The 24516-nt window shown below is 43.9% G+C and overlaps 1 protein-coding gene across 1 annotated transcript in view; it reads right to left on the reverse strand.

Annotated features, from left to right (window-relative positions):
• The window catches only part of LOC121537315 (protein diaphanous homolog 3), a 77211-nt gene that overhangs the window by 33720 nt on the left and 18975 nt on the right, over window positions 1–24516 (reverse strand). The window contains exon 2 of the mRNA XM_045214605.1: window positions 3447–3479. Within this exon, the coding sequence (XP_045070540.1) occupies window positions 3447–3479 (33 nt within the window). The remainder of the gene's footprint in view (window positions 1–3446; window positions 3480–24516) is intronic.

A 24516-nucleotide genomic window follows, 5' to 3' on the forward strand; every position in this document is an offset into this window, starting at 1 on the left:
CTGACAGTATGATAATACACCATAACACTTAGTGACCCACTAAGCACCCAGACAGTATGATAATACACCATAACACTTAGTGACCCACTAAGCACCCTGACAGTATGATAATAATACACCATAACACTTAGTGACCCACTAAGCACCCAGACAGTATGATAATACACCATAACACTTAGTGACCCACTAAGCACCCTGACAGTATGATAATAATACACCATAACACTTAGTGACCCACTAAGCACCCTGACAGTATGATACTAATACACCATAACACTTAGTGACCCACTAAGCACCCTGACAGTATGATAATACACCATAACACTTAGTGACCCACTAAGCACCCTGACAGTATGATAATAATACACCATAACACTTAGTGACCCACTAAGCACCCTGACAGTATGATAATACACCATAACACTTAGTGACCCACTAAGCACCCTGACAGTATGATAATAATACACCATAACACTTAGTGACCCACTAAGCACCCTGACAGTATGATAATACACCATAACACTTAGTGACCCACTAAGCACGCAGACAGTATGATAATACACCATAACACTTAGTGACCCACTAAGCACCCTGACAGTATGATAATAATACACCATAACACTTAGTGACCCACTAAGCACCCTGACAGTATGATAATAATACACCATAACACTTAGTGACCCACTAAGCACCCAGACAGTATGATAATACACCATAACACTTAGTGAACCACTAAACACCCTGACAGTATGATAATAATACACCATAACACTTAGTGACCCACTAAGCACCCTGACAGTATGATAATAATACACCATAACACTTAGTGACCCACTAAGCACCCTGACAGTATGATAATAATACACCATAACACTTAGTGACCCACTAAGCACCCTGACAGTATGATAATACACCATAACACTTAGTGACCCACTAAGCACCCTGACAGTATGATAATACACCATAACACTTAGTGACCCACTAAACACCCTGACAGTATGATAATAATACACCATAACACTTAGTGACCCACTAAGCACCCAGACAGTATGATAATACACCATAACACTTAGTGACCCACTAAGCACCCTGACAGTATGATAATACACCATAACATTAGTGACCCACTAAGCACCCTGACAGTATGAAATAATACACCATAACACTTAGTGACCCACTAAGCACCCTGACAGTATGATAATACACCATAACACTCAGTGACCCACTAAACACCCTGACAGTATGATAATAATACACCATAACACTTAGTGACCCACTAAGCACCCAGACAGTATGATAATACACCATAACACTTAGTGACCCACTAAGCACCCTGACAGTATGATAATAATACACCATAACACTTAGTGACCCACTAAGCACCCAGACAGTATGATAATAATACACCTTAACACTTAGTGACCCACTAAGCACCCTGACAGTATGATAATACACCATAACACTTAGTGACCCACTAAGCACCCTGACAGTATGATAATAATACACCATAACACTTAGTGACCCACTAAGCACCCAGACAGTATGATAATACACCATAACAACGCTTAGTGACTCCCAAAATATCCCCAACACAGCCACACACCAACACTGTAGCAAGACTGGATGGATTGAAACACTTGTAGAATTTAAAGAGCGTTTCTCTCTGTACATTGTCAGCATTTCTATTGGCTGTCCAAAAAGGCCTCATTATTACCCGTCTCTGTTCCCTTTCTATTCATCCTCCTGTTTATCGTCAGTGTGTGCTGTGTTTGTTTGGAGCCAAGCGGTGGTGTTTGAGATGGGGGTTTAGCACAGTGTTGTTGGCTCCGCAGAGCATCATGCCGTGATCACTGCCTCTGATATTAGACGATTCTGTTTCTCCCCTCGGCACAAACAGACACAGATCGTCGTCACGCCAATCGATACACGAGATAGGATCAAAAAGATGGAAAGGATTGCAAAGAGGATAGAAGTTTACACGGATTTGAAAATAATTTTTTTTAGAGCATGAGGGTTTTAGGAGAGGGGAAGAGGGGAGGAGAGATATCAAAGGGTTTCGCTTGGTAGAAACATTGTGTTATTGAGGAAGGGGAAGGGGCTTACAAATTGAGATGGAAAGTTATTATGAAAGCGGGTCCAATAAGAGAAGCAGAAGGGGAGGAAAATAAAAACATTGAGGGGAAGATGAGAGGGAGGCAGCGAAAGAGGAAAACTGTTGCTGAATGAAATCCCAGTCGCGTTTCAAGGCCGGCAACGCTGGAGTAGTCGTAGTCAGTGGATTGGATAGGGCTGGCTCAGCATCACCTGCTGCATTGTGTTGTACAGAAAGACGTTGTTGGGTACTATGGATCAACAATACATTTATTTACGGTCAAGGTGCTATCAAACAGCAGTCACATGGAACAGTACAGACCTAACGGGGAAACAGTCTGACCGAGACCCAGACTAGAAGCCGAAAAAATATCAGACAAATTGCTGAATCTGTCCTCAACAAATTCTATTAGGCTACACGGGGAGATGACATCTGTATCGTTTCGGATGTCTTCACTGTCAAGAACAGCTGCTCATGTACAATCCTTTAGCTTCCCTAGGCAGCTTCCCAAATGGCATCCTATTACCTAGATACTGCAACGCACTACTTCTGACCAGAGCCCAATATGAGCCTTGGACAACAGTAGGGCGCTACACAGGGAATAGGGTGCCATTTGAACTCATAAACCACCGCTCAGCACTGCGACCGCCGACCACCTAATTCTATAAGTCATGCTTCCCTCCAGCAGAATAGGACATGGCAGGGAAGGGTCCACTCCGATGTCATGCTTCGCACTCAAACTGATCTGCATATCACAAACCCGGACTGACACCATATGCACTCCGTTAGACGCTTGTTAACGGAAGTGACATAGCAGTCAGGCTCATTCACACAGGCAGGAGACATGCAGACAGGCAGGCAGGGAAGAAGACAGAGACAGAGAGAGAGACAGAGAGAGAGACAGAGAGAGAGACAGAGAGACAGAGAGAGAGAGACAGAGAGAGAGAGAGAGAGAGAGAGAGAGAGAGAGAGAGAGAGAGAGAGAGAGAGAGAGACAGAGAGACAGAGAGAGAGACAGAGAGAGAGACAGAGAGAGAGACAGAGAGAGAGACAGAGAGAGAGACAGAGAGAGAGACAGAGAGAGAGACAGAGAGAGAGAGAGAGAGAGAGAGAGAGAGAAACGAGAGAGAGAAACGTGGGTTCGTACAGTCATTCCCATGAGCCTCCGATGTTAGTCTGGTAATGGGAGCATCACTACTGTAGACTGGAAACTGAACAAACCATCAGTAAAGAAAGAGAAAGGAAGAACGTGTTCAACAGTTCGGACCAGGTGACGTGAGAGAAGGGAAGAGTGAGAGGCAAACAGGACAACAGACTGATTTCTAAAAGAGAAAAATAAATGTAGAAGTCTTACCACATCATCCTTAATGTTTTTAACGTGTAAATGCTAGAGGTGGGGGAAAGAAAAACCACAAAAATATCAGGACACGCAAAAGTTATATACACTGAAGAAAAAAATAGGTGCATAGCATTTCAGTTTTCAGAGCAATCATATCAAGATGAAATAAAAATCAAGTCAAGATAATCAATCAAAAAGTCAAATGTAGCTATTTAATTTCACCAAATCAAGGTGAGGACTACAGTTAAAAAGACAGCATGGTGCCGAGTTAATATGATGTTACTCCTCAGATCATTAACAGCATCATATTGAGTTAATATGATGTTACTCCTCAGATCATTAACAGCATCATATTGAGTTAATATGCTGTTACTCCTCAGATCATTAACAGCATCATATTGAGTTAATATGCTGTTACTCCTCAGATCATTAACAGCATCATATTGAGTTAATATGCTGTTACTCCTCAGATCATTAACAGCATGGTGCTGAGTTAATATGATGTGAGGATATCATATGACAGAACCAAGTGACAGTGTACAGAGAGAAGAGAGAGCCTAGAACCGAGCCCTGTGGAATACCAGTAGAGAGAACAGGAGAGGGCCTAGAACCGAGCCCTGTGGAATACCAGTAGAGAGAACAGGAGAGGGCCTAGAACCGAGCCCTGTGGAACACCAGTAGAGAGAACAGGAGAGGGCCTAGAACCGAGCCCTGGGGAACACCAGTAGAGAGAACAGGAGAGGGCCTAGAACCGAGCCCTGGGGAACACTTGTAGTTAAGGAGGACCAAGTTCTTTACAAAAAGCTTTACAAAAAAAGTTGACAAAAACTGTTGAGAAAAATAGAATGAAAAAAAACGACAGAAACATCCACCACGCTCCAGAGCATTAATCTAAAGGCCAGTTTGGCCCGGCCAGCAGGATGAATGTGTCATGTAAATGTGGAGCCCTATTACCTGGCTGCTGTGAGCCTGTGTGTACAGAGGACATTCTCCGCTAGGTTAAACCCTGATTTCTCACTGGGCCCCGCAGAGTGTAAAAGCTACGCTAATGTTTCTCCTGGTGGGGAAAGAGAACACAGCCGGAATTCAAACTCCTTAACTCCAATAGTCAGGACTGTGCTCAGGGCTCAGACTATGCTAGTGTTCTACAGAGCCATAGCCTATGTAAAGTAAGGCTCCGGTGTGCTGCATACAAATCAGGCAATCTAAAGACTAATCCTATTGTTCCAATGTTCACCCCTGGCTTTTACTTCAAAATACAATGCACTATAATTGAGGCAAGGGAAATGGGTTCTCGTACAGAAAGAACATGAGCAAACTAACTGGTATACAAAACTCTATTCCACTGTTGAATCCTGTTTGATTTAACCCCTGCTTCTCTTCAGTTTCACTTCATCTCAGTTTGAGTGGCGTCTGGCATGAGACTCAGAAAGGCCCACACATGCAGAGATGTGCATATCCTATCCGAGACCATCAACTCATTAACTGAACAATTCTCGAGACGGAGGAGCTGGCGTTTTTTTAAGACGACCCGGACGCGGTAAAAAAAAAAAGACTGGAACCAATCAACAATTTCCATCTGTGCATGAAAATATTGACAAGGAAAAAGGTTACTTTGGTCTCCTATCGCTAGAGCCAAGCAGAGGAGCGGAGAAGAGGAGCTACGCAGGAGAAACCAGAAGCATCAATCAATACATCAGGCCTATAATTACCATAAAACCCACAAGGCAGAGCGTAAAACATGTCAACCTGTCAAAGCAGACCGCTAATGAGTTTCTGGGATTAACATTTTTACAACTTCCATTTGGGAACAAACTACTCTCAGCCAGGCGGAGAGGCAGCAGAGTACCCAAATGAAATATTTCTCTCCCTCAGATCAATTCAACGATTAGCCCAGCGAGTTGAGGAAGAAATATGTGCATATATACACATATGACAGGATAATTGGACGCATAACTATTGAACCTAAAGGAAGGAGTACTGTCTAACTCCAAAATACAACGCCCACAACCTGACAATTTGCAAAGACACACTGCAACACAACGCAGTGGGCGTGTCCTTAATGGTACCCTATTCCCTCCGACATAGTGCACTACTTTTGACCAGAATAGGGTGCTGTTTGGGAGGCTTACAGTAGCTACGCCCAGGCGGGGGACTACATCTGAAACACTAAAAAGAAGAAGGCAAGTTATGACAAAAATTATGCATTCAAATGTCATTTCTGTCAACGATCGACTCGAGACTAAATCAAAATCGCTAGACGCAAATAACCATCCCACAAAAACGTGTAGGCCTATTACGCTTCAAGTTCTGACAGCTTTGTAGCCAACTTCTCCTCGGTGTCACCAAAGCTTCTCTTGGTCCCAAAGTTGGTCCATAATTAGAAAGTTAAACTAATGGCGAAACGGAACGTCGAATTGTGCAGCTTTTTAAACTGGTTTGGAACTATTCCAAATTCATTAGGGCTACTCTCCTTTTCCACACAAGAGGCGAATCAGATCATAGAGGCGAATCAGATCATAGAGAGGCGAATCAGATCATAGAGAGGCGAATCAGATCATAGAGAGGCGAATCAGATCATAGAGAGGCGAATCAGATCATAGAAAGGCGAATCAGATCATAGAGAGGCGAATCAGATCATAGAGGCGAATCAGATCATAGAGGGGCGAATCAGATCATAGAGAGGCGAATCAGATCATAGAGAGAGGCTGAAGTGCGGCGATCGGAAGTTGAAACAATAACAAAGCTGAGGGCTGGAGAAACGTAACCACTCAAATTCCTAGACAGAGCTATGGACGTAAGGACTGGCCATCCGTCCGTAAATATCAAAACCCTAAAACCACTCATACTTGTCAGGTATAGCTCACCTTTTATTTTACATTACTCAAATATCCAATTAATGGTGGCCAATATTGAGAGATCGTGAGGCTACCGTCACATAGCTGAAATTACTTGATCAATGGATGTCCACTGACCGTGAAAATAATGCAGTTATTTGGTGTGGGCCAGGGGTTTCCGAAGTGCTTTGGCCAACAGCCCCATTTTGATATGATTCTCACGACCCCAACCATGTGAAAATAATTACGTAATTAACAGCCGATGTCTACTTGTTGTTATTTGGGGCTATGGTAGTCAATTGAAAAACATTCTATATCAGTTCCTGATTGTCTTCTCAACTCACCATCACAGACTTTTAAATGTGTGTCTATGACAGTCTAATGCAAATTAGTCTGACATCATGTCCCTTATCTCACCACCACTAATGAGATGGGTGTGGCTTTGATGCATGACGCGACGGAGCTTCTCAAAGTCAGGGGGGGGGGGGCGTGGTCGACAGTGCACACCTCATCTCTGCTGTCACATCTAACCGATTGTTGATATTTGGTTTTTAAAAATGCAGAAGAGAGCATATAATCCAGGTTCAAACAGATATGAGCTGGCAAAGTGTACCATTAACTTTTATGGTGCTTTCAAGACAACGGGGAACTGAAAAATACCAGGTGAAATCATGACGTCAGTTTTCTTCAGGTAGGAAAGTCGGAGCTCTAGAAAGAGGCCGGAGTTCCCGAGCTGAAATTCCCAGTTGGATGATTGAGACGTTTACCGGTAATTGATAATTTAGCCTGGCATAATTTACCAAAGTAGAATAGAGAATGCTCATCCCAAATGGCACCATACCTATTCCTATATATATATATATATATATATATATATATATATATATATATATATATATATATACATACATACAGTGGGGGAAAAAATATTTAGTCAGCCACCAATTGTGCAAGTTCTCCCACTTAAAAGATGAGAGAGGCCTGTAATTTTCATCATAGGTACACGTCAACTATGACAGACAAATTGAGAAAAATTAATCCAGAAAATCACATTGTAGGATTTTTAATGACTTTATTTGCAAATTATGGTGGAAAATAAGTATTTGGTCACCTACAAACAGCAAGATTTCTGGCTCTCACAGACATGTAACTTCTTCTTTAAGAGGCTCCTCTGTCCTCCACTCGTTACCTGTGTTAATGGCACCTGTTTGAACTTGTTATCAGTATAAAAGACACCTGTCCACAACCTCAAACAGTCACACTCCAAACTCCACTATGGCCAAGACCAAAGAGCTGTCAAAGGACACCAGAAACAAAATTGTAGACCTGCACCAGGCTGGGAAGACTGAATCTGCAATAGGTAAGCAGCTTGGTTTGAAGAAATCAACTGTGGGAGCAATTATTAGGAAATGGAAGACATACAAGACCACTGATAATCTCCCTCGATCTGGGGCTCCACGCAAGATCTCACCCCGTGGGGTCAAAATGATCACAAGAACGGTGAGCAAAATCCCAGAACCACACGGGGGGACCTAGTGAATGACCTGCAGAGAGCTGGGACCAAAGTAACAAAGCCTACCATCAGTAACACACTACGCCGCCAGGGACTCAAATCCTGCAGTGCCAGACGTGTCCCCCTGCTTAAGCCAGTACATGTCCAGGCCCGTCTGAAGTTTGCTAGAGTGCATTTGGATGATCCAGAAGAGGATTGGGAGAATGTCATATGGTCAGATGAAACCAAAATATAACTTTTTGGTAAAAACTCAACTCGTCGTGTTTGGAGGACAAAGAATGCTGAGTTGCATCTAAAGAACACCATACCTACTGTGAAGCATGGGGGTGGAAACATCATGCTTTGGGGCGGTTTTTCTGCAATGGGACCAGGACGACTGATCCGTGTAAAGGAAAGAATGAATGGGGCCATGTATCGTGAGATTTTGAGTGAAAACCTCCTTCCATCAGCAAGGGCATTGAAGATGAAACGTGGCTGGGTCTTTCAGCATGACAATGATCCCAAACACACTGCCCGGGCAACGAAGGAGTGGCTTCGTAAGAAGCATTTCAAGGTCCTGGAGTGGCCTAGCCAGTCTCCAGATCTCAACCCCATAGAAAATCTTTGGAGGGAGTTGAAAGTCCGTGTTGCCCAGCGACAGCCCCAAAACAAAATACCAGCAACAGTGTGTGAAAACCTTGTGAAGACTTACAGAAAACGTTTGACCTGTGTCATTGCCAACAAAGGGTATATAACAAAGTATTGAGAAACTTTTGTTATTGACCAAATACTTATTTTCCACCATAATTTGCAAATAAATTCATTAAAAATCCTACAATGTGATTTTCTGGAATTTCTCTCATTTTGTCTGTCATAGTTGACGTGTACCTATGATGAAAATTACAGGCCTCTCTCATCTTTTTAAGTGGGAGAACTTGCACAATTGGTGGCTGACTAAATACTTTTTTTCCCCACTGTACAGCACCAGTCAAGATTGGACACAACTACTTGTAAAAAAATAGTAAAAACGAAAAAATAACATTGAACATTGTAGAATAATAGTGAAGACATCAAAACTATGAAATAACACATATGTAATCATGTACTAACCAAAAACAGTGTTAAACAAATCAAAATATATTTTATACTTGAGATTCTTCAAATAGCCACCCTTTGCCTTTATGACAGCTTTGCACACTCTTGGCATTCTCTCAACCAGCTTCACCTGGAATGCTTTATCAACAGTCTTGAAGGAGTTCCCACATATGCTGAAAACTTGTTGGCTGCTTTTCCTTCACTCTGCCGTCCGACTCATCCCAAACCATCTCAATTGGGTTGAGGTCGGGTGATTATGGAGGCCAGGTCATCTGATGCAGCACTCCATCACTCTCCTTCTTGGTCAAATAGCCCTTACATAACCTGGAGGTGTGTTGGGTCATTGTCCTGTTGAAAAACAAATGATAGTCCCACTAAACCCAAACCAGATGGGATGGCGTATCGCTGCAGAATGATGTGGTAGCCATGCTGGTTAATTCCAAATAAATCACAGACTAAGTCACCAGCAAAGCACCCCCACACCATAACACCTCCTCCTCCATGCTTTACGGTGGGAACCACACATGCGGAGATCGTCCATTCACCCACACCGTGTCTCACAAAGACATGGCGGTTGGAACCAAAAATCTCCAATTTGGACTCCAGACCAAAGGACAAATTTCCACCGGTCTAATGTCCATTGCTCGTGTTTCTTAGCCCAAGCAAGTCTCTTCTTATTATTAGTGTCCTTTAGTAGTGGTTTCTTTGCAGCAATTCGATCATGAAGGCCTGATTCACACAGTCCCCTCTTGAACAGTTGATGTTGAGAAGGGTCTGTTCCTTGAACTCTGTGAAGCATTTATTTGGGCTGCAATTTCTGAGGCTGGTAACTCTAATGAACTTATCCTCTGCAGCAGAGGTAACTCTGGGTCATCCATTCCTGTGGTCCTCATGAGAGCCAGTTTCATCATAGCGCTTGATGGTTTTTGCGACTGCACTTGAAGAAACTTTCAAAGTTCTTGACATTTTCCGTATTGACGGACCTTCATGTCTTAAAGTAATGATGGACTGTCGTTTCTCTTTGCTTATTTGAGCTGTTCTTGCCATAATATCGACTTGGTCTTTTACCAAATAGGGCTATCTTCTGTATACCCCCTCCCTACCTTGTCACAACACAACTGATTGGCTCAAACGCATTGAGCCAATCAGTTGTGTTGTGACAAGGTAGACAACATTATAGTCGGTCAAACTACAACTGTACATTTTCGCAGCCTCCCTACCTTTCTTACTTGTGCTATTAACAATACACACTCTCGACTCTCCTGCCAGCGACCGAAACAAAAACACCATCTCGTAAACATGGCACGCACTGAGAGACACACACTGTGGTGGTTATTGGAGTCTGGCTCGACCATGCAACTCCCCCATCAGTCTTACTTCATTAAAGGGAAGTCAAAGCGTATTGACATGGTTCACTATAAAACATGTAGCGGCTGGATCGATCAGGGAATCCCTCCCAAAACTGGAAATGACCTTCGTTTAGGGGGGGAAAAAAAGAAAAGCGTTTTCACAGCTTGATTAGTTTGACAGCGAAAAATGAGGGTAAGAGTTAGACAAGTGCCAACTGTTAGGCACTAGAGGGCCAGGAGAGGCCATTCATTGACCGGCTATTCTAACGTATAGGGAGAAACGTACTGATTGAACGCTGGTCCGTTACAAACTATAGTGTTGTATATCTAATTAACCTGAAATGGACATCACTATGGTTTAATTTTGAACAGTTGTGAACTTGGCTTAGCCCCAGATATTCATTTCATCTTTCTCATCACATATGAAATACTTCAAAAAAAGGGCTGACGTGGCTGTCATAGCAACGCTATCGTACAGTATCAAAGAGCTCTGGGAGTTCTAGAAGTCTCAGAACTCACATAGCATCAGCGTAACTCTAAGTTCAACACCTAATGATATGATGGGTATTTCTGATATATCCAGCACCAGGGAGATGAAGCAGAGAGAGACACAGACACACCCACAGGCCCCTCATTACTCCGCAGACATGCAAAGAACTCTGGTGAATCTAGAATGAACTACTGAAACACTAAGTTATGTGTCACAATTCCAAAAGGGTACCCTATACCCTAGGGCCGGGACAATACCAGTACTGCGACACTCGTTACTATCGTGGCAAGGAAACAAAACACGAAGCGGATTTAAACTTATCTCTCTCTCTCTCTCTCTCTCTCTCTCTCATATGGCTTTACTTCTGAGAACACAAGAGAGCTACCCAAAAGTATTAATTAGCTTAGCTTAGCACGAATGCATTTACCATGAAACTTACATTTAACGGCGAGTCTCAAATAGCCGCCTGTCCCTTTTAATAGGTCGGGCAAAAAGCACACATTTCAGCCAATAAAACGCCATAATAAGGGGCTGGGCTGATAGACGGCCTTGATCCGTGAGACACATTTGACAGAAGTACCGAAAGTAACAAATTCTAGTACCGAACGCAAGACAAATGATAGTATCGAGTTTGGGATACCATGCAACACTACAGAGTGGTGTCCATGTCAACGGCAGAAAATAATTAACTTCCCCACAGTGATGCTCCCAGTGCCTCTTCCATGGCTGGCAGCCTTTACCCAGAGACTCCAGACTCTAGCTGAGTCTTAAATTGCTGTGGGCTCCTGTCAAAAAGTAGTGCACTACGTTAGGAAATGAATCAGGGAGCCATTTGGGACGCTGACTCTACACTCCACCAACCAGTCTCTCCAAGGCCCACCACCAGCAGCCTCACCATCTGCAAGACCTCCGGTCCTGGCCAACAAGACACTTAACAGACCCAGGAATTGAGAGGGAGAGGAGGGAGACTAACAAACTGACAAATATCCATAAGATCCCTAAAGCTCTGACTAAGACAAACATTTGTGTTGTCTCGATACCAAGTCTCACGATACTAGGAAGCAAAAGGAAGCAAAGGAAACAAAAAACATGAAGCGGATTGAATGTCTTGAGGAAACCCAGTCCTAATGTTGGGGGGGGGGGGGAAACACGGCCTCACGTTGTCACCCAGAGTCACGTGTGTATTTCGCAAGCTATAGCGTTGTATATCTCGATACTGGCGTGGTGAAAACAAGATCCCTAAAAAGCAACTATATCTAAGGCTGTGACGGTCATGGAATTTGGGATGATGGTAATTGGCCAGCCAAAATGACCGCGGTCACCGTAATAACAGTTCGAATAGCAAAAACTGGAAATACAATTGAATATTCATGACATTTCTATGTGCGCTGCTGCTAAAAAAGGGGAGGGAGGTGTTGCCTAGGCAACCGAAGACTTGTTTGCTACAACACCTTGTTTGTTTCATCACGTTGTTAAGAGTCCATGACACTGCAGAAACGGACTCAGCCTCACGAATGCCCAGCTGTCGCGTCTTCAGTCAGCTGTTCGCTAACAAAAAAAAGTAAAATAATGTTAATTTTTTAACGGTTATGAGTTTTCCATAACCATCGGTTACACGTTATATATGTTCAATTATAACAGCCCTAACAATATCCTCCAGTCTCGAAACCCAACCCCAAAATGACTTATTCGGACATGTCAACATTGCAACTACAATGTTTTTTTTCTCCCTACTGTGACAGAAAGAATACAGCGTTTTCCAGTTAGTTCAGCTTTGAGAAAGCAAGGGGGGAAATCACAATCCACATGGCAGACAGCTAGCAGGACCAATGCTTTAGCAGCCTGATCAGCAGGTTCAGTACAAGTTGGACGAACTATTACAAGAAACAAAGAGGGAAATGAGAGGGAGGTTGGATGAAATAACAGCCAGCCAAATGCAGCTATCCAATTAACTAGGAGACCAGAGAAAACAAACGCTGGAAGATTACCAAACCAATAGTTTCAGCCAATAACATGACCTGGGTAGGATAAAGTAATCCTTCTACCCACCCTTACCCCCAACCCCCCAAAAAAACAATTTGTAAGTCGCTCTGGATAAGAGCGTCTGCTAAATGACGAAAATGAAAATGTAAATGTCTCTTCCCAACAGTCAATCGGCAGAAGAACACAACACTCAGCAGCAGATTACAAATCACACCCCTTGACAGGGCTCTAGACTAACATGTTCCCTTGATACCACAAACTTTGAGTTGGTGGCACCAGCCCATGATTTGGTCACACCAGCCCATGATTTGGGTCACACCAGCCCATGATTTGGGTCACACCAGCCCATGATTTGGGTCACACCAGCCCATGATTTGGGTCACACCCGCCCATGATTTGGTCACACCAGCCCATGATTTGATAGCACCAATTTTCTGGGTGGACCCATGCAATAGGAAAAATTTGAAATCACCTTATAAAAGTCATTCACAATGCTTTAGACTGTTATAGACTACTGACATGGTTATTCAAGAAACTAAGTCGTTTCATCTAACATGTCCAAGCAGAAAACGCATGAGTCAAGATGTTGACGTTCAACCTAATCCAGTGATGTCATGAATTGTGATTTGACAAGAAGGTATGGTTATATTTTATATACTGTTAAAAATAGGGCTCCAGAATTGTACATCTTTAGGTGCACTAACATCATACGGTCATTTATTTTGGTGCCATTTCACCACACGAGAAACACATTAGCTAGATCGCTAACACTAAATATAAATACCCACTGCTAGCAGCCATGTATTCATCTAACAGTCAAATGTAATGATAAATAACGTTGCAGTTGTAGCACGCTACCTTATGCACTCACAATGGCTGATGGGCAAATTGCACGTTTCGTGCGTTTCGCATCGTAAAGCCATATGAAATATCCGGGTTGTAAAATAGTTGCTACTGAGTTCAATATTAAAAGAGACGACAAATAAAAATGTAGACCCACAGATATGGAGTGATTTCAAATGTCAACAGAAATTGTATTTCATTTCCATAATTTTGTATTAGGATATTGAATTTAAAAAAAAAAAAAAGGTGCATTATGCAGAAATCGCTACCGCCATTTCCTGGCTGCTCAAATTTGACTAGTTCGCTTAATTTCAGTTTATGTGACAAAACATGCAAGTATAGTGTAGATAATCATTGTAGCATCTAAAATCGCTGTGAAACTTTTCCATAACCCAAAATATTGTATTTTCAGCTGTTTGAAGGTGATGTACAAAAAACGAAATTTAAAAAAAACATAACTTAACAGGAAGTATAGAAATAGCGCACATAGAACAGATCTACTGCATCTTAGACCTGCTTTCATTGAGAATGACAGATCTATAACTCACATTTCTGTGTGAATTTGGTCGTGTCGCCCAAAAAGTTACAATATTGCAACAACAACAAAAAATGTGTAATGCACAAATTTAATCCTTGAATTCATAAACTGAACTTGTATTTCATGATTTGAGACTGAATTGAATGAATAATATTCAGTTTCAGTATGGTAGATATTGCATTCATTGTCCGTGTATCAAGTTTACAAACTATCATTTCAAGTTTATCAAAGTTTCATATATTCAACTTATCAGACGTATTCTGATTCAGTTTTAAAATGTAGTTCTCTAAATTCAGATTCAAAACCAGAGAAATTTTTTTTTGTGGGGTACTTTGCCAGCCAGGCAAGGTAGAGGAGAACAGATAGAATCAAACTCTCTCTGTGGTAAACAGAAGCTTCTGGCGGTTTCTGAAGCCAATGTGGCATGTTGAATTTGGCTTCCTATGAATTTGGCTCTTGCTCTTGAACCGTTTTGTCTATAAGCCAGTGTTTCCTCCAAGACGGGGGGGGGCCTCTAAAAATCAGCCACTTCAAAAGGGCCGACCGTGCCCCCCGCCACGCCCCCCTGCCCCGCCCCCCCAAGCCCCTTTTTGATCCAGAACAACCCTGCACACACCCACCCCTTGGGCTGGCATCTCATCAAAGCTCGCTGTATTCATGACATCCTCCTCTTTAAAATCCCATTCCATTTGCACTGTGAGCGGATTTAGGTGGTGAAGCCAGTTCTCCTAATGTGAGAAGTCGAGGCCCCATTAGAGCAGATCACTCAACATAAACAAACATGACACACTCACACTTCCATTCCCCACAAATATCCCACCTGACACACACACACACACTCACACTTCCATTCCCCACCAGACACACACACACACACACACACTTCCATTCCCCACCAGACAGACTATTTTTTTACATTTTAGTCATTTTAGCAGACGCTCTTATCCAGAGCGACTTACAGGAGCAATTAGGGTTAAGTGCCCTTGCTCAAGGGCACGTCGACAGATTTTTCACCTAGTCGGCTCGGGGATTAGAACCAGCGACCTTTCGGTTACTGGCACAACGCTCTTAACCACTAGGCTACCTGCCGCCCACTAAACCAGTCTAATTCTATTTCAGCAGGCCAACACACATTGAGGATTTTATACGTTTAACTCCACCTCTGTTTTTCCCACCAATTACAAGTTGATTTAGATGTATTCTTTTATAAACGCTTGTTCTATTCAACTGAAAAAGCCATGACCAGAACACATAGAGTAAGTGGAACTATAAACTATAATAATGACGTGTGTTAAATACATTTTACATTTTAGTCATATTAGCAGACCCCTCTTATCCAGAGCGACTTACAGTTTAGTGAGTGCATACATTTTCTACCATACTGGCCCCCCCGTGGGAATCGAACCCACAACCCTGGCGTTGCAAGCACCATGCTCTACCCACTGAGCTACACGGGGGGCTATACACATACAACAACAGGTCCCACTTCCTGTCTAGCTTTACCAATGGACTGGATGGAGGCTCAGTCACTCAAGCCCAGTGTCATATCAATTATTCATTCTGAAAGGTCATTACTGAACACAGTCAAAGATCATCCACAAGTTATTAGTCAACCAAAAGAACTTCAAGATGGATACGGGGGACTAGACCTGTCCCCCGGGACTAAGGCCGGACAAACGTTGTGGTTGCATCCCAATCCCCGGCTCTGGTCAAAAAGTAGCGCACTATATAGGGAATAGGGTGCTATTTGGGGTCATAAGCTGTGTAAAAAGTATTTCAGAAACAACAAGGTCTCCCACTCTTTGCCATGGGTTTGTTGACGCACGATATATACAATTCAGAGCATGTAAGGAGTCTGACCTATTCCAAAAGGTGTTGAGGTGGTAAAGGGCAAAGGGCAATGAGGAATCACCCCCTCCCCACCCACACTTTCAATTGGAAAATAATGGCCAGAACACCTAGAAACAATTTGTACACAGCAATGGACTCATTTTCACTTCACGGTTATCAGTACATTCCTTTTAATTCAAACTTAACATACTGTATCTTTCAATTACTGACTGACTGTCCACGACGACCGTCCGCCATAACAGCCCAACTAAAATCAGGTGTCGGGGAGTCGTGGAGAACAAGCAATGAAGAATTAGGGAGAGCAGAGAGGGAGAGAGGAAGAGAGAGAGACGGAGAGAAAGGGGGAAGAGAAACAGAAAGAGGGTGAGAGAGGGTGGGGGGTGAAGAGAGAGAAAGAGCTAGAAAGAGAGAGAGTGAACGAACGAACGAACAAGAGAGAATTAACTTAGCTAGCGCGACCATGAAGGTCAGTGAGAACGAGACGTATGAATGGCGGCAAACCGAACAGATTTAGTCCGCCGGGCCCAGCCAGCCCCCCTTGTAATTCTAACCCATTAAAATCAAATCTGTCAGCGTCCCAAATGGCACCCTATTCCCTATATAGTGCACTACTTTTTGACCAGGGCCCCATAGCACTATATAGGGAATAGGGAGCCATTTCAGATGCAGCCTCTGTGTTGCCTGCAACTCCATCAAGGTGGAGGCCCCTAATCACGTCAACTCCAGTCCATTAGGCTCCATCAAGGTGGAGGCCCCTAATCATGTCAATTCCAGTCCATTAGGCTCCATCGAGCAGCGCCGGCCACCAGGTGGATGGTTGTCTTAACCTTGCAGGTCTGTAGAGTGGACCTGATTGACAGGACAGGGCTGCCATCCAACACAGGACGCTGACGCCGTGGTTTGCATCCCAAATGGCCTCCTATTTATTCCATTGGGGCTCTGGGTAAAAGTAGTGCACTATATAGGGTGTAGGGTGCCATTTTTCTCTAAGCAGTTACGTGAAAGGAGAGAGGTAGATGGACGGCAGTGATACTCTCTTCAAAAGACAACTGTGATTGTGGAATCAAAGGAGTAGTGAGGTCGTGTGTCACGACTGGAATTGATAAGCCATTTTTGAGGGCGACGTGGTTGAGATCAATGACGTATATAAACCCTGGTTTGCTGATGCTATGTATTGGCCATTGAGATAAAAGACTGACTGGAATATGAAGCCAGAAACACAACAACATCATGCTAATCATTAATACAGGAAGAACACAGAACAGAAACACAACAACATCCTAATCATTAATACAGGAAGAACACAGAACAGAAACACAACATCCTAATCATTAATACAGGAAGAACACAGAACAGAAACACAACAACATCCTAATCATTAATACAGGAAGAACACAGAACAGAAACACAACAACATCCTAATCATTAATACAGGAAGAACACAGAACAGAAACACAACAACATCATGCTAATCATTAATACAGGAAGAACACAGAACAGAAACACAACAACATCCTAATCATTAATACAGGAAGAACACAGAACAGAAACACAACATCCTAATCATTAATACAGGAAGAACACAGAACAGAAACACAACAACATCCTAATCATTAATACAGGAAGAACACAGAACAGAAACACAACATCCTAATCATTAATACAGGAAGAACACAGAACAGAAACACAACATCCTAATCATTAATACAGGAAGAACACAGAACAGAAACAACAACAACAGTCTTGGAGTTTTGATCAGTCTTTGAAATAAAAGTGCTGAAAACAAATTGGCTACCTATTTAAAAAAGAAGATGGAGAACAAGCTCCCGAGTGGCGCAGCGTTCTAAGGCACAACATCTCAGGGCTAGAGGCGTCACTACAGACCCTGGTTCGATTCCAGGCTGTATCACAATCCGGCCTTGATTGGGAGTCCCATAGGGCGGCGCACAATTGACCCAGCGTCGTCCGGGTTTGGCCATCATTGTAAATAAGAATTTGTCCTTAACTGACTTGCCTAGTTAAATAAAGGTTAAATAAAAAATAACAAAAATTAAGGAAAAATACTGGAGTTTTGGTGCAGGTACAGCCAATTAGTGCAAAAATAATATTGCGATATTGTCAAAACGATACATCGTCCCGATATGTAACTGTATAAATGTTTCTCCCCCAACACTAGTGTGAGGAGCAGAGGCAGGATATCGGTCTGTCTGTCTGTGAGGAGGTGAAATGACTGGGCTGACAGCAAGGATGCGTCCCAAATAGCACCCTATTCCCTATATAGTGCACTACCCTGTGGGGGCTCTGGGCAAAGGTAGTGCACTATATAGGGAATAGGGTAGGTGTGGGACACAGCCAGAGAGGGGAAGTGACTGGGCTGACAGCTAGTCCCTACGGGCTCCAGCTAGGTCAGGGGCTGGGTGGGGAGCCAGAGGCAGGACCCTGGTCTGAATAGCAATCACTGAGGCAGGGGGGCCAGCTAGCAGCCAGGGTGTGTCCCAAACACTATTACCTATAGTGAGACCCTATGGGCCCCGGTCAAAAGCAGTGCACTACGAAGGGAATGGGGCGTCTATTAGGAAGTAACCACAGCCAGCCAGGCAGGTGGATTCCTGTCCTGCCACACCAAAATGACCAAGGTAGGATATGAAATGCAAAAGACACCTAGTATTATCATCCTTGTGGTTTAACACAGACGCATCCTTGTTGGGCCATCCAAGGTAGAGGGAAATACACTAGATTTGATACGCTGTGTTTGAAATCAAACCAGCCGTCCTCTTCAAGGTGTGGTTATGGGGCTACTACAGACAACACCCCACGTTCCTTACTGGGTTTCAGTCCCCCTGGCTCCTCCACTCTCCAACCCCAGTCTCTTCCAAAATCAGCAAAAAATAGTTAGTGTACGGTGAAAAAAACTAAAATCATTCTGACTGTGCTGTTTGCTGCTGCTACCTAACCTGTTGTTGTGTTGTGTTCTGTCGTTGCCGTGGAAACAGGAAAGAAAAGTTCTTTCAGCGGCGGCGGGTGGCGTGGCGTGCAGCGGCGTGGTTTCCATGGTGCCAGTCATGAACGCCTCACACACGTTCCGCCTCACAGTGAAGTGAAGTGGAGGCCAGGGCTACTGCCGTCTACTCCACTCATCACATTCCTTATGGGCCCTGGGTCAAAACAAGGGCACTATATAGGGAACAGGGTGACATTTGGAACACAAAACACAGTCAGCTAAAGCCACCTACCACTGCAGCAAACCAACAAGCGCTGTGCACAATTTCTATTTTGTGTCAGAAGGACTCCCCACTACCCAAAATACTGGACCGTGTCAAAACAGAGGACCGTGTCCAAACAGAGGACCGTGTCAAAACAGAGGACCGTGTCCAAACAGAGGACCGTGTCCAAACAGAGGACCGTGTCCAAACAGAGGACCGTGTCCAAACAGAGGACCGTGTCCAAACAGAGGACCGTGTCCAAACAGAGGACCGTGTCCAAACAGAGGACCGTGTCCAAACAGAGGACCGTGTCAAACAGAGGACCGTGTCAAACAGAGGGGATACAAAATCAGAAATAACAGTGAACTAGCATATCAAGAGGATCAATGATACTGCTTTAGAAAGCAACTCACAACACAAGTCAAAAACACAGACATTTTAAAAAAAGAGTTGATCTGACAGCTACTTTTATTTAAAAATATATATAAAATAAATAAAAGGCAAACGGCGTACTACTGGAAGGAGAAAACCCTGTGCACAGCAGCACATCCAGCCCCCTGGGACTCACCCTCCACCTCTGATATAACCTCTCCTGAAGCTTTTTCATTGTTTCATGTGTTTGGGAAATGTTCGACGTTTTTCATTAAAAAGGGAGGGAACGGTCTTCAGTGTTAACTGCACCGTTAGTGGAGTGGGACATGTTGACATAATGCCAGGGCCACTACTGGCAGATCCTATAATTGCCTCTCTAGAAATGGTTCTGTTCAATAGGCACGCGGCTGCAGCACTGCCTACCAATCAGGAAGAGAGACTGGGGTCACGTGTCCCAAACTGGCACCCTATTCCATTTGTAGTGCACTACTTTTGATCAGAGCACGATGGGGGAATAGGGTGGTATAAAAGGGAATAGTGTGACATTTGGGACGCACTCCGGGTTCCATTTCCAACCCTCACCTCTAAGTGACCAGATATGTGGTGTTCCAGTCGATCTGCTTTATCATATGGACTGGATTTCATGCTCTGTTTCACACTAGTGTTCAGTTTGAATTTCACCATTCCAGTTTCAAAACATTCCTCTCTCTTTCTCTCTCTGTCCTGTCGGTCTTTCACACTTGAACTTGATCTCAATGGAAAGCAAACACCTTTCCATCCAATCAATCATCTACTGTAACAAGAGTACTCAGCCAAGCCGTTTAACAGACCTGACTAAAATACAATTTATAAGTCAATCTCAACGGGAACATAAGTGCAGGTAAACCCTAAGAGAGTCCAGATGTTTGCTCTCTATAGATGTTAACAGCCCTGCCATTAACTGACCCCTCCTATAGTCTCTATAGATGTTACCAGCCCTGCCATTAACTGACCCCTCCTATAGTCTCTATAGATGTTACCAGCCCTGCCATTAACTGACACCTCCTATAGTCTCTATAGATGTTAACAGCCCTGCCATTAACTGACCCTCTATAGTCTCTATAGATGTTACCAGCCCTGCCATTAACTGACCCCCCTATAGTCTCTATAGATGTTACCAGCCCTGCCATTAACTGACCCTCTATAGTCTCTATAGATGTTACCAGCCCTGCCATTAACTGACCCCCTATAGTCTCTAGATGTTACCAGCCCTGCCATTAACTGACCCCCTATAGTCTCTTAGATGTTACCAGCCCTGCCATTAACGACCCCCTATAGTCTCTATAGATGTTACCAGCCCTGCCATTAACTGACCCCCCTATAGTCTCTATAGATGTTACCAGCCCTGCCATTAACTGACCCCCCTATAGTCTCTATAGATGTTACCAGCCCTGCCATTAACTGACCCCTCCTATAGTCTCTATAGATGTTACCAGCCCTGCCATTAACTGACCCTCCTATAGTCTCTATAGATGTTACCAGCCCTGCCATTAACTGACCCCTCCTATAGTCTCTATAGATGTTACCAGCCCTGCCATTAACTGACCTCCCCTATAGTCTCTATAGATGTTACCAGCCCTGCCATTAACTGACCCTCCTATAGTCTCTATAGATGTTACCAGCCCTGCCATTAACTGACCCCCCTATAGTCTCTATAGAGGTTACCAGCCCCTGCCATTAACTGACCTCCCCTATAGTCTCTATAGATGTTACCAGCCCTGCCATTAACTGACCCCCCCTATAGTCTCTATAGATGTTACCAGCCCTGCCATTAACTGACCCCCTATAGTCTCTATAGATGTTACCAGCCCTGCCATTAACTGACCCCCCTATAGTCTCTATAGATGTTACCAGCCCTGCCATTAACTGACCCCTCCTATAGTCTCTATAGATGTTACCAGCCCTGCCATTAACTGACCCCTCCTATAGTCTCTATAGATGTTACCAGCCCTGCCATTAACTGACCCCCCTATAGTCTCTATAGATGTTACCAGCCCTGCCATTAACTGACCCCCCTATAGTCTCTATAGATGTTACCAGCCATGCCATTAACTGACCCCCCTATAGTCTCTATAGATGTTACCAGCCCTGCCATTAACTGACCCCTCCTATAGTCTCTATAGATGTTACCAGCCCTGCCATTAACTGACCCCCCTATAGTCTCTATAGATGTTACCAGCCCTGCCATTAACTGACCCCCCTATAGTCTCTATAGATGTTACCAGCCCTGCCATTAACTGACCCCCTATAGTCTCTATAGATGTTACCAGCCCTGCCATTAACTGACCCCCTATAGTCTCTATAGATGTTACCAGCCCTGCCATTAACTGACCCCCCTATAGTCTCTATAGATGTTACCAGCCCTGCCATTAACTGACCCCCCTATAGTCTCTATAGATGTTACCAGCCCTGCCATTAACTGACCCCCCCTATAGTCTCTATAGATGTTACCAGCCCTGCCATTAACTGACCCCCCTATAGTCTCTATAGATGTTACCAGCCCTGCCATTAACTGACCCCCCCTATAGTCTCTATAGATGTTACCAGCCCTGCCATTAACTGACCCCCCTATAGTCTCTATAGATGTTACCAGCCCTGCCATTAACTGACCCCCCTATAGTCTCTATAGATGTTACCAGCCCTGCCATTAACTGACCCCCTATAGTCTCTATAGATGTTACCAGCCCTGCCATTAACTGACCCCCTATAGTCTCTATAGATGTTACCAGCCCTGCCATTAACTGACCCCCCTATAGTCTCTATAGATGTTACCAGCCCTGCCATTAACTGACCCCCCTATAGTCTCTATAGATGTTACCAGCCCTGCCATTAACTGACCCCCTATAGTCTCTATAGATGTTACCAGCCCTGCCATTAACTGACCCCTCCTATAGTCTCTATAGATGTTACCAGCCCTGCCATTAACTGACCCCTCCTATAGTCTCTATAGATGTTACCAGCCCTGCCATTAACTGACCCCCCTATAGTCTCTATAGATGTTACCAGCCCTGCCATTAACTGACCCCCCTATAGTCTCTATAGATGTTACCAGCCCTGCCATTAACTGACCCCCCTATAGTCTCTATAGATGTTACCAGCCCTGCCATTAACTGACCCCCCTATAGTCTCTATAGATGTTACCAGCCCTGCCATTAACTGACCCCCCTATAGTCTCTATAGATGTTACCAGCCCTGCCATTAACTGACCCCCTATAGTCTCTATAGATGTTACCAGCCCTGCCATTAACTGACCCCCTCCTATAGTCTCTATAGATGTTACCAGCCCTGCCATTAACTGACCCCTCCTATAGTCTCTATAGATGTTACCAGCCCTGCCATTAACTGACCCCCCTATAGTCTCTATAGATGTTACCAGCCCTGCCATTAACTGACCCCCCTATAGTCTCTATAGATGTTACCAGCCCTGCCATTAACTGACCCCTCCTATAGTCTCTATAGATGTTACCAGCCCTGCCATTAACTGACCCCCTTATATTCAGCTTGAATCCTCAGTCCCTTTCTGTCTCTCTCCTGCACACACACACACGAGAGGTGCTATTCAGCACATCTGAGGACTGAAGACTCAATCAGCGGTAATGTCTGTCGTTATGGTTGACCCCACCGTGTTCCGTTTTCTCCACTGGATAGATTCCACACACACACACACACACACACACACACACACACACACACACACACACACACACACACACACACACACACACACACACACACACACACACACACACACACACACACACACACACACACACACACACACACACACACACACACACACACACACACACACACACACACACACACACACACACACACACACACACACACACACACACACACACACACACACACACACACACAGAGAGAGAGAGTGCGAGGGCCAAGCCAGATGGAAGTGGAGATTGTTCTACCCAGGACAATGCCTTCTGAAGGGTACACCAGAATGTCAGTGACAAATTTGAACACCTGCTCTCTGCGTTTCATCCTAATCTGGTCAACAGCATTATGGGGGTTTCTGGCACAGTGAGCCGCAGCTTGAGTTTGGTTTTATTATGATGGCTTTATTAATCAAGGAAAGGGTGTGCGTGAGGGGGATCGTGTGTGTGTGTGTGTGTGTGTGTGTGTGTGTGTCAAATCAAAGTTTATTGGTCGCGTACACTGATTTGCAGAGGTTATCACAGGTGCAGCGAAAAGATTTAAAGGTGCAGCGAAAATGTTGCTCTCTGAAATATGGAGCGGTTTCTATTTAATTATAGTGTTTTTCCCACCACAGTTAATGATGGCGCCCTTCAGCACTTATTTGTGTGAAAAACAGAATTATGGCAAACAGCCATTATGGTAATTAAAGACTGCAGGGGCATTTTCACAGCTCAAGACACATCAGTAACAGTCATTACTACTAAAGGGGGACTGAGGTGATGTTTATTTTTCTCTGTTAATTCTCCTTTCAGAAATGGAACTCTAACCGACAGATCCAAGAACACCATTAGACGTTACATTAAAATACATTCTGTCTTCTTCTTCTTTGTGCCAATTTTGTAAACATGTTTTTTATTTATTTTTGTTGGCCGGTTGCAAATTGAAAATGAGCCCCAGAAGAAAAACAGTATGAAGTTCTGAAAGCTGCAGTGTTGGGTGTCAACGCTTCTAATAGAGAAGCTGGTTTCCCTGTTCTTTTGTGGTGTTACAGCTCCACCTATTGGTCAGATCATGTCACTTCACCTTAGGCAATAAACCATATATGGTCCCCCCTCCCAGATAAAGACTTCCTCATCATCTCCTCTTTGTAAATATTTGGATCCGACCAGCCAGTAGCCAAGGGTATGTAATTGCTAAGGATCATCCATCATCCAAGTCAACTGAAATGACCTTACAGTGGTAGAATAAGGATGAACCTATAACAGAGAGCTTAGCTGGCAGGCTGGCAGCTCCCCACAAGACGTTGCTATGCTACAGAAACGTGGAACACAGC

Source organism: Coregonus clupeaformis, unplaced genomic scaffold, assembly GCF_020615455.1.
Source record: "Coregonus clupeaformis isolate EN_2021a unplaced genomic scaffold, ASM2061545v1 scaf0284, whole genome shotgun sequence".
In the NCBI taxonomy this organism is placed as follows: Eukaryota; Metazoa; Chordata; class Actinopteri; order Salmoniformes; family Salmonidae; genus Coregonus; species Coregonus clupeaformis.